The sequence below is a fragment of the Haliaeetus albicilla genome, chromosome 2 (assembly GCF_947461875.1).
Source record: "Haliaeetus albicilla chromosome 2, bHalAlb1.1, whole genome shotgun sequence".
NCBI lineage: Eukaryota > Metazoa > Chordata > Aves > Accipitriformes > Accipitridae > Haliaeetus > Haliaeetus albicilla.
The window spans coordinates 72,987,112-72,999,518 of record NC_091484.1 but is presented as its reverse complement, the minus strand read 5'-3'; the positions used below and the strand labels follow the sequence as shown (position 1 = coordinate 72,999,518).

The 12,407-nt window shown below is 41.0% G+C and overlaps 1 protein-coding gene across 1 annotated transcript; it reads right to left on the bottom strand.

The window, feature by feature from the left end:
- Positions 1-338: 338 nt before the first annotated feature.
- XRCC2 (X-ray repair cross complementing 2) lies at positions 339-12,068 on the bottom strand. Its single transcript, XM_069778230.1, has 3 exons — positions 11,943-12,068; positions 7,123-7,204; positions 339-1,320 (listed from the first exon to the last, which is right to left on the bottom strand). Exons 1-3 carry the CDS (start codon positions 11,979-11,981, stop codon positions 605-607), a joined length of 837 nt encoding a protein of 278 aa, XP_069634331.1. The 5' UTR covers positions 11,982-12,068; the 3' UTR covers positions 339-604.
- Positions 12,069-12,407: the final 339 nt, after the last annotated feature.

Sequence of the window (12,407 nt, the reverse complement as noted above, 5' to 3'; positions counted from 1 at the left end):
TCTCCAAGCACGTGCTAACGTAAACAGAGAGGCTGCAAGCTTGGAGAAGCATGGTCAGGATTACCGCTATTTAACAGGCTGTGAAAATGAATCCTCTTCAGGCAAAGTCGTGAATGCATTTCATATGCCCTAGGCTACTGGGAATAAACCAAGACCAGTATTTATAAAGAGCGAACACTCGCCTTTTTGCAGTCTTCCCCAGGGACAACTAGGCTCCTATTTCTGTAGCTTGGAAGAGGAGCAGTGTCAAGCAGTAAGACCCAGAGATGAAGTCAGTGCATTTGGCTGCATTATCACGGAGGTTAGATTACTGAAGGATACTAGGAGTTTAAAATGTCTTTGGTTATAATTTTCTTGATTTAATCTCTTTATGCATTAAGCACAAACAAGTAATTTCAACATTCCTCACTAGTTTGGACTGAACGTCTACAGTAATTCAAAAATGTTACCATTTCCTGCCCTTCACTAAATTTTAAGAAAACGGTGACAAAAATTCTTAATCACCCAGCAACAACCAACTAGTTTAAAAGGTACTAAAAACTACTTAGACCTAATCAGGCCTTAAGCACCAGGATTTGTTACACATTTAAAAAACAAACTGAAGTTAAAACTGAACTCCACATTCTGCAACGCTAAATGAACATTTTACTACATGGTTTCTTTTGAGGTGGCAAGAAATGACTGTAAAACCTTTGCTGTTGCCAGAATTACATTGCTTAGAGAAAAATATCCTGTGGGTTACCATTTGTTGCCATGATTTACAAAGATAAGGTCTGTAGTCTGTATCTGTTTCATGTTGAAGTTTTAAAGGAAAAGAGCTTTCTGCAGAGTTTGTAGATTTCTGCATAAGTGTCTGTGTTGTTGCAAAGAGGGCTAAGTGATGCTCTCTCACAAGCTTTTCAAGAAAGTTAGCACATTTCTTCAGATTCATCTCCTGCAAGTTAAGACTCTCCCCTCCATTGCTTCTGTCTATCCAATAAAAAGCTGATATGCTATCTAAAATCAAAAGGCAGAGAGAGGGGTGAGTGCAAAACATGTTTTCTAAAGAGTACAGAGTGAGGAGTAACTGAGTGCTAGTATTGCAGTTCACAAGAAAAAGCCTTCCCAGGCACTGCTTTATCATTTCTTCCGTCCTTTGTGCCAATCTGTTCTCAAGAATGGTAACTAGACGAAGCATATCGAAATGGTAGTCTGTATCAATGAACATGACTTCTACTTCCAGTCCTCCGCCTGATTTTGGAATGATGCAGCGGGCTATTAGATGATAAAGCATTTCTGTTTTTCCTGTTCCTTCTGGACCATGGAATTCAATGACATCACCTGTTCAAAAACAAAGCAGCAAGTTGTCAGGTAACAGCATTTATAGCTCAGAGTCAGTTTTCAGTATTTACTGAACCAATACTCACTATTCCACTAACCGGAAAATGCATTTTAGAAAGTTTGATATTCATAAAATTGTTCAAATCCTGGTTAGCATCTACCAAGAGAAATTTCAGTTTTCAAGAAAGGCCTCAACTGAAGAAAATCAACTGGGAACAAAGGCTGAAAAAAACCCCTGCCAATAGCATCCAGGACACCAATACCAACAAAAGGTTGGCAACTGGATTTCATCTATATCATTACAGGCAGATGAAGGCTGAAAAGGAAGCTGCTACACAAAAGTGGCTAAGGAACCATCTATTTACAATATGCACACAAAATTAAGAAATAAATAAAAAAGTAGAGGGCAAGCAAAACAAAAAAAGTTGATACGTTAAGAGGGCCAAATCATGTTGGCACATATATTTTTATAGCACAGACTGTCCTTCAGCATTTCATATCTGCTATATGCTTGTTCAGTATCTGCACATGTCACAGGATACCAACAGGAACCTGTGACTGGTAAAGAGAACGCCAGTATATTTATTTAGCACTTACATTCTTCTGTGGTCATCATTATATGAAACTGCTTCTTTTGACAAGGGGGACTCACAGATTCCTTCAACTCCAAGCAACGACTCTACTGTCTGAAGCAAAGTATCTCTGTCCATAAATGGACTCAGCCTAACTGCCTGATCCATGTGGGTCAATAAAATACATATCACATAAATTTAAAATGTTAATTAAAAAAAGCATTATGCTTTACTAGAAAGCCAGGTGTTTTGTTGGATGTGAATGCAAGATACTCTGAAGTCTTTTCCTAAGTCTTCTGATGTCTTATATCAGAGCAAGACTCTAAAAAAAGTTAATTTATTAGATGCTCTTTATAAATTTCTAATTTCAGAAACTGGATTATTTATTTATGACATTTTGGATTTTAGGCAGAAGGGTAAAGACATGCAGCAAGGAGAATCTCACAACTATAACTGCAGGAAGGTGAGATATTTCTATGGCCTTGGCAAGTGCACATGGCATAACACCTTTTCATAGGGGAGATGCAAGAGTAGAGAATGAATTGCAACTTCACTTAAACATGTTTGTGCCTGCCTGAGTTAACAGGGTTTTTCAAGTCATTACTCAACTTCCAGAGGATGTCCTTGTTCATAACTGCGTATAATGTCAAGATGCATCTTGGGATGAGGGGTGGAGGGTGGTGGGGAAGAACTAAGCTCTTACTTCACCCATTGCAAGCGTTGAAAGCAATTTACACCTGATGCGACAATTCTATCCATTTCAGTGACATTCAGACTGCCTGCCTTGCCGTAATAAAATTCCTGCTGCTCCACAACTGCAATTCCATTTTTATGAATTTCTGATACTTTGAAATTTATTAAAGAGCTTGATTGCCTCCCAAACCCTTACTTATCTGTTCTGAATGGCTCTCCCCACTTTTGAGATGAAAGTTGACTACACTTCCTATGACATAAATCTTCATTTTCTCTTCCTGTTCAGAGGTCACAATGTGCAACCCTGCCACGTGCAGCCAGCATCTGTTCTGCTGTCACATACGACTGTGCTAGTGACAGAACCGCACCCTGTTAGGATAAGATACCAGCTTGGAAGAACTCCTCCTAAGCATGCTGAGTAGGTCATTCCCTCATATTTCATCTACTGAAATATTTTAGAACAATTGCATAAGGTACCTCTTCTTAAGAAACAAAGTGGATCTTCTGTCTGCCATGGGCTTCGGCACAAGAATTCTGCCACCCAGACTGGCATTTCTGAATCCAAACCAGTAAATGAATTGGGCCAATATGCAATACAGATTGCTTCACCTACCTTTACAGCAAAATACGACTTGTTTAACTAAAACCAGCAACTCTATATGGTCACTCAGAAGCAGCAGTGGGCAAACCTGAGCTGCTGTTTGGTAATGATTCAAAAAAAGTTATTCTGTGAAATAAGTGCTTGACTTTATCCATTTGAAGATGTTCTATCAGGATGTCTGTGTTACAGAATAACATTGGATGAGCTTTTATTGGCAGAACTAACAACTTTAAGTAAAAATTCTAAGTTGAATGAAAAAAATAATTCTGGGGAGTTTTTCTGGTGGTGGCTTATAAATTTTAACAGCAAGACAACTAAGGACCCTTCCAAGTTTGTTCAACACTGCTGAACAAGATACACATCTGGGTTGTAGTTTGACCAAAATACTTAAGTTACTCTGAAAAGAATAACAGCTTGGACTGTAAAAAAACCTCAAGAGAGCCGGGGATTCCTGTGCCTTCATGATTATCAAAGAGGCTGCCCACAAGAAGAATGGGTGCAAAACAAAAGCCATTTATAGCAACATCTATAAATGTAGGGTTTCATTAAATTAGCAACCAGGCTGTTAGAGTAAGATAAGAGGGGAAATTCATCCTTCTGGATCAGAGAGGACAAGCCATGACACAGCAGAGGAGGAAGTGTGGCCAGCAATGTTTTCAAGAAGCCTTTGACACAATAACTCATGGAAGAAACTTAGTGATCAGTACTAGCATCATCCATTAATGTTAAAATAACTTTGAAAGGACTAGTAAAAAGATACTGTCACAGGATGAAAACAGTCTGAGAGGCAGAGTAGGAACAGACACTTTAACATGGAAGAAAGTTAATGGGAAGTTATCCTGCTAGAATTGGTGTTGCCCGATGTTAAACATATCAGTAGACAAATGTTCCATTAGCTTGGCAAAATGTGTAGAAAACGAACTAATTGGGTTAATAAAGACTTAAGATTGTGAAGATTTAACAGATCAAGGTGGATGAGCAGAATGATTTCATATGAAATTCAGCACTGACAAATTCAAGAAGTACGTTTCAAGGAGTCACCCAACACATTGCTTGGCTCACGGTAGCTTGAACTGGCCCACTATGGGCAGACCAAAGAGTACAATAGTCCACTGCTATGCAGTAACATACAGAATAAACTAAATGATGTTGCATAAACATAAATATTTATGTAACACTAACATATTTTTAACTGAAACATTGTCCTCAGTCCTGGTCATCAATTCAGTGTTAACTTTTGAATGAGAAGAGCCTAAAGTTTTGTCTGTAATCACTATACTAGCAAATGTTGGTTAAACTATTTTCTTACACAGCAGTTACAAACAGGCTATTAGAATACTCAGCAATAACTCTGCAGGTTTCACATCATCAGATACCTTTAAGTTACTGGACTAGTAATTTACAGTACTGTGCAGAAGCTGTCACTAATATTTGTACCATTTATAAGTGAAGTAGAAAGGCCTAATATTTATTCCAAGTTAATGTTGTGTGTCATACTATTGCTGAACATCAGAGCTTTATACTGACACCCAAACCTTCATACCAGTGGCATAGGAGAAATATGACTGGCAAGAGTGGAAGATTATTTAAAGCTCGTGTCACTTTTGCTCCATTCCAGAAGAGCTTAAATGGTATGTAATTAATATGCTTATGTATTCTTAAATATCATCATAATTAGAAGGAGTGACTAGAATATCACAGCAGTACCTATGTTAGCTGTTCCTATTTTATAGTACTCTGACATACATGTTATGAACACTTAACTACAACATAACCTTTGGATACTTTATTGAAACTTTGTATATATGATTGTTTCAAATACCATCAGGAAAAAGAATAATTTAGGTCTTTGCATTGCTTTAATCATAGCATTTTAGATTAAGAGCTGTTCAGTACGGACTTCACGGACAATGTATTACAGTATTCCACAGTGACCTACTAAAAGTCAAGTTCATGACAAATGGAGAGGTAGGTCTTCAACAGGGATTTAAGAATGAATAATGAGAACACATCTAAATAACACATGAACTCACATAAATACTGTGGTATTAAAAGACAAAGCAAAAATGTAATAAAAGGTGAAGTCCATTTATGTATATATAGCTAAAGTTCTGTGCTAATATGTTAGGCAGCTTCATTAATGTCAGCAAAAAAGCATGACCAAGCTGGATCACAATTGATGCCACCTGTTAAAAGCAGAAGAAAAATAGAAGTGCTTCAGAAGCTCAATGACTGTGCTGGCACAGAAAAACCAGGGGTGAATTTAGAAGGTTTCCAGCCATCTTAGAACTGGAACAGTCTTTGGACAGACATGAACAACCTACATAGCTTTAAAATGAAAGCTGATAATTTGATGATGGAATTATGTAACGCTGTGGAATGCGACAGCAAGGGCAATTACTGACCCCCAAGGAAGGCTTCGTATAGTCTGTTCTACCAGAACATTTGTTTCTTGTGTGTAAAGTTCATTAAAAAAAACAGCCCAAAAGATCAGCATTGTCTATTACTGCATTTTTTCAAAACAAAAATATCTCATCTCTTAAAAAAATTGTTAAGAATTCAGGAGCTTTGTGAAGTGTATACCAATTTCACTACTGGTTCTTAATTCTTCTTGTGGGTAACAAAGCAATTCAGAATAGAGAGTATTTAAATAATCTTCTCTACTCTGTTTGCACTGGCTTACCTGTATTTCTCTGCCCTTTATCTTTGTTATATTGTATTTGAAACTTTCAGGGGCAGGAATCATATATCGCTAAACCCCTAATGTATTCTCAAGTGCTGCAAAATAATACACGAATAGTATCACAGTGACTGCATTTGTAGACAAAGCATCATCTCTCATCCAATTATCCCAATTCTTTTTATTGCTTTTTCTGCTATTTCTTCTGAACCTTCTATAATTTGTGGGAATTCAAACTGCAGGCAAGTATGTTGATAACCACTGCAGCCACATACTTTTCATATGAAATCTATTCATTCATACATACATTCAACAACTGTAGGACCTCACAGCATGATCCTTACAGTTTGTCATTCATATACCTTTTTTACTACACATTTCTAGTTTTGTGTAATCAGAGTAGTCTCCTCCATTGCGAAACCCATGAAATTTCACACAATCTGGAAAACCAGTCTGACTTCCTGAATCATCAAGGAATTACCAAGTGTGCTAATTTCTGTTTAGCTCAGTAATTTCTTTCATTAAAACATCCAGTCTTAATCTTAAAACTTCTTGCTAGAAGAATCTACCTTAAACTTGTTGTACCAGTGTCATTGGGAGGTAGCCCAATTTCTCCAATTTGATATTCTCATTTATTCACCGAGGGTCTACATAAGCCATTTTGATCCTAACATTGTCCGCAAACTCATTCAGCTGATTAGTACCTATGTTGATTATGGAATTGTTTCCAAAGTTCCATCTAAGCATAATCAGGATTTTTTCAGGCCAAGACTGAGTGGCTTGATGACTTGCCTTTATTGAAAAAACACTGTTTGCTCATGCCCCTTTTCCTAACTGATCCAGACCATTCCATATCACTGAACTCTTTGCTATTTATTGAATCTCAAGTTTTTTGCAAACTTCTGCAGTTATGACTTTGTGGTGGTTTTTTAGACCATTCATTAAAAAAAAAGGTTAAGACAGAATCCAGAACAAATTTCTGTAAAACTACTAGAAACAGACCAACATGCTTGGTATTTACTCACCTACATCTGTGTTTTGATACCCATAATGCAGGTTTTAAAGTCCATTTAATAACGTTTGGAATGGTGACTTTGCATTATTTCACTTTTTCTAGTTCACATAAAACTATATCAACAATTACAATTCTGAATCCAGGGCAAAAAGATCTACTTGTATGCTTATCTCTGTAATATTGTTCTGAAAATATTTTACATCAGCATTTTTCCATAAACGGGATAAAGATACATTTTTACCGTGAACAGGAGATGCTTCCTCAGCAAACAGATAAGGTTCAAGATTCTTCAGAGAACTTCTGCCCTCAAGTCGTGCAAGTAGCTTTTAAGGAAAATACAGAAGAGACATGCTGTTAACTCAAAATAATGGACCTTGGGAATCAAATTTAAAGGATTCTGAGAACTGGGAGTTTTCCATGACAGCCCTATGAAAAGATTAGTCTGATTTCTAAAATGTTTTCATAAATACATATGGAAACCTATAGTCTGGACTACAGCAACAGAAGGTTCCATCCTTACAAACAATTAGCACACAGATTCAATGGCAGTAAAGAGTAGATATACATTAGGGGAAATAAAGCTTAAAAAAAAAGAAAAAGCTGCATAGGTAGACTAGCAAGAGGGATCGCCTCTGGTATACAGCAGTGCTGCCAGAACATTGACAGAACAAAGGGAAAGAAGATAATTTGTAATAACCATCACTGCCACAACAAACTACTGGTTGAGAGGTGAAACATTACCCATCATTAGTCTCCTGAGTCAGTTCCTCTGAGCATTTATAAGTAAAAACATGTACATTTCATCTGAAAAGTTATATAGGACTCTTCTGGACTACAATCCCATTATATCATAGTTACTTTTCAAACAGACTATGGATTAAGAATGATCAAAAAGTAATTAGCCACCAGTGGCTCTGCAAAAACCTTTCTAAAGCAAGCTCGAATTTGTAAAGCAAGTTCCTCCAAAGCCCTTTGTAAAGCAACTCCATTGTAAAACAAATTAGTCCAAAGTTCATGGACAATTTCTTAAATTGACAGGTATTTGCATAGCAAGTAGACAGGTATTCACGTAACTTGTGTTATTTGTAGTTCTGGCACACATTTGTAAACCAAGAATGAACATTTCACCCAGTGCTGGAACTGTTATTTGCTATGTGTATTAACATACATGGGAAAGGACACTATCAAGGTGCTCAGAGCATTGCCAGAACACGTACCCTCGTGCCAAATATTTCATTCTCCAAGACACCCAGCTGTCATTTAACGAGCTAAAAAAACCAAATCAGTATGAATACCGATACATACATGAATACATAGTTTTACCCCATCCTCCGTAAAGCCAGTCACCAAACGAGCAGCAAGCACACACCTTTAAACATATACTGCCTTATCTTGCCTTTCCTCCCTGCCACATCAATGAGCAACATTTGCTCTGAATTTTCTTAAAAGTTGTTTAAACAGTTGTGTGTGTGTGTTTGCCTTTAATAGTAGAATAAAACTCCATTAAATAGCCCTGAATTTACTTCAAGTGGTCACGATGGGAATCTAAGCGTGACATTTTCATTGACATTTTAACATTCCCTTCCATTAACAAAATGTCAATGTGTTTGCCTTTGTTTGCCTGTTCACATGTATTCAGGAGAGTTTTCCAACACGTCCACGACCATAAAAACACGTGAATTGACCTTGCTCTGGATCTGCAGATCCTCCCATTATGTTTCACACATTTGCGCAGTGCGGAAAACACTCACACGGGGAACTCTTGCATATTTTGGGTATCAGTAGGGTTCTGTAAACTGGACAAAGCAAAAATCCAGATGGACATACATACACAGGAATACAGGAGCATATCTCCGGGCACATAAGCCAGGAGCTTGCAACTACAAAGAGGGCCATCGCAGACCCTACACGTGCAGCCCTTCCGTGCAAGGGGCTGCCTACACCTGGCCCTGGCCCTGGCCCCTGGCAAGGAGAGGAGAGGCTGCACCCACTGTGGAGAAAGGCCAGGGATCTTTCACCCCCTTGTCCGGCAGTGGAAGTCAAGAGAAACAGGAAAACCACCACAGGCTGCTGCTTTCTGATGCTTTTCACTTCTTAGCAAAGGAAGCACCGCTCTGGCACTCAGCGATCACCGGAGCTTGATTATAGGCACTGCTGGGGCCGGGACTCACAACTACTGCTGGTCTAAACACACTTCTGCAGCCTCCTGTTCTCGAATTTATTTGTACGCTAATGAATACATCCTCTACAGTTTATTTCTTCTGGAAAGGATGAGCTCCTGTATCTTCTTAGGCTATCACCTCTTTAAGCTTACTGCTACAGCTTTGGAAATACACAGTGGATTGATCGCTATCGTTTAAATATGATTCTGCGGTTATTTAAATGACAAGTTTATATATTCATTTTAAATAACTACAGGTGCTTACTCTGAGCACTGCTCATGTAGGTAATTTATGGTAATTTGCTGATGATAGCACACCTGTGTTTTTATCAAACTTGTATTTACTTCCGAGTTCTGAAGCAGAATCTCCAAAGGCACTTGCCTCATTAGTGTCACGCTGGGAGCAACGGGGTTCCTGGCAGAAACAGCTAACAATTTTCCCTCATATCTAACAAAGGTTTGTCCACACTACAGCAGAAGTGACAGAAGCAAAGCTGAGATGAGACACCAGACAGGCATCCCTCACCTCTGCCAATATGAAAGACAGGGACAACGCGGGTTTTTCCAAATGGGCAAAAGCCACCTTGGCCCTCTTCCAGGGGAAGCATTTCCATTTTGCCTTCTAACATTTTCTTCTGTAAAATGGGGCGGCGGGGGCGGGGGGGCAGGGAATCTACAGCATTTAAAGGGTGATCTGGATGGTGGACATCAGGCGTCCCAGGCTTTGTCATGGACAGTGTACAGAAGACAGCAGCACAGCACTGCTGAAAAGAGCCTTTGAGTGTGAAGAGCTTGGAAAGAAAAAAAAAAAAATCAAAACAATTCCAAATCACATATTGGAGACTTCAGACTCTATAGTTTAACTGTAGATGCTAGTTTCTTCGTTCATAATGCTCTTTTTATCTTTTACACAAAATACCACCTTTTAGCAACCTGCTAGCGGTAGGTCTTTGCTCTTAGGTGTTCTTCACAAGTATAATTATGCTAGCAAGAAACTGCACATATGTGCAGTTACGTGTAGAAAACAAGCTATACAGCAAGAGTCAGGCAACAGTTGGGTTCAATTTCATTAATGACAAGGCTGATGGGACTCAAATATTTCAACTATGTCTTTTATAATTTATCAATTTCATCTTTTTAATAAAGAAATATGCATATGGACAGTCCCACTGACTAATACATTATATGCTTATACTATATTGGTTTCAGTAAAGCTATGCATAAATGTAAGCATACATGTACGTCTTGTCAGGAATGAGATATTACTTCATTAAAATGTTAAAGAAATTCAAATTAAATAAAGCTCTGTTAGAGGCTGTGAGCTAACCTACAGGCTATTTACACATACAAACCTATCTCGAGTATGAGACAAAATTTAATTTTCAACCACTATAACCGCTCTGACTGAGCTTTTGTAAACTTTGGGCATGAAGACATATGCAAGCAATTTATCATTTATTTTATTGTGATATACCAGAGGTGTTTAGTGAGAAGCTCTAATTTGTTGTATTAATTATATTCAATAATAAGAGTACAAGACTGCGGTCTCAGTCTAACTCTCAGTAAAACCTGATCTTACGCATGAGGCTATTTGAGGAGGTATTGTTTTAAATTAAGTATTGTCTGTTTCAAGGGCTTTTACCATTTTTTCTGGATGATGTACTCATACATTAACCTTTTTTAACCCATCAGTTATCAATTCCTCCCTCATTCAGGTTTGGTTATCCCTTCCATCATGGGCAGTTGCTGCCATGTGCATTCCTTGTTGTGCACCGCTCATGTGGACAAATAAATGCATTTACTCACGTGGACACAGAGCACAACTCATGTCCTTAATATGTATATATTTGCCGACAGTGGACAGCTGTTACTATTTTTTTTAAGTGTCAAAAGGGCTTAAGAACTCAAGTCCCACTGAAAAAACACGGAGCTTTAACAAGAAACATTATCACGTTTCTATGCTTTTATGTGCACTACTCGGCATATTCTGATACAGTAACATACAAACCTCCCAAGTAATTAACTTGCTGACTGCAAGGACAAGTCACTAACAAATAAACCACCCAGCAGAGAAAAAAAAGACCGACCAACCAACAAAACCCCCAAACTCAAAACCCTTTTTCTGCAAAGAACAGGAAAGCAACTTCACCTTCCATACTGTTTATTTAAACCAACCCTTCCTCACAGCTCTTCTTCCCTACCGCATCCACTCCAACATAGCGAAGAAAACACTGATAAAGGAATTACTGCCAACACCTGAATAACCCGCCCCGCGCTGCAAGAAAGCCCCATGGCAGGCATTCAACCCGAGTCCCAGAGCCGCAGCCGGGCACACAAAGGCAGGACACAGACCCACGCCACCCTTATCCTAGCCGAAGCCAGCTCCCTCAGCCAGCCACCCGCCGACAAAACCCTCCAGCAACACCGAAGTGTTTCAGGGCGAACCAACACCCCCGGGCGGTGCTTCCCGCCCTCCGCCCCCGCAGCTCCCCTCAGCGTGAGGCGATCCCTCGGGGGGGTGCCTTCCCGCAGCGCCGGGCTGACGGAGCCCCGCTCCCCGCCCTCACACAGAGGACGAGGAGGAGGAGGAGGAAGCAACGGGAGGGGGAAGGGCGGCGGAGGCGGGAGGGCGCGGCTCTGCGGCGCGGCTCCCCCCCTCCCCTTCCTCTCACACAACGTCCCTCCGGGAGGCTCCGCGGGCGCCGGGCGCTCCCCTCCGCCCGCCCCGAGGGGGTTGGGGACGGAGCTTCGCTCCGTCCCCAACCCCCTCGGGGCGGGCGGAGGGGAGCGCCCGGCGCTTCCCCTTTCCCGGGCTGCGGCCTCGCCTCACCCTCCCCGGCGCCCCACGGCTGAGGGGAACCCGGGGGGGGGGGGGGGGGGGGGGGAGCGCAGCGCCTCACCTGAGTGCCCGACTCCGCCCTCCGGAACGCGTCAGCCATGGCGCGGCTGGGGGAGGGGGCCGCGGCTCCCGCTCCAGGCCGGCAGCAGTTACTGCGCAAGCGCGTTGCCGTCGCCCCCCGAGAGCAGCCTCGCAGGCCGGCCGGCGGCTCTGCGCATGCGTGGTTCAGCCCCCCCCCCCGGGAGGGCGGGGTGGAGTCCAGGTGCGCTGGGTTCGCGGGTTCGAGTCCCTCCTCGGCCCAGAGCCGCCTGGGATTCCCGAAAGACCGGTCACTGTAGGGAGGCGGGTGTTTGTTTGTTTTTAAAGGGCCTGTCTTTTTATAGGTTGGTGGTTTGGTTTTGGTTTTTTGAAATGGGGGCGGGTGGCTGGGTCGACGTGATTCAGGGGATGTTCATCCGTGACCCTGGGGTTGACGTGACTCAAGGGATGCTCGCCTGCGATTAAACTCTTGACGCCTGCGAAATTG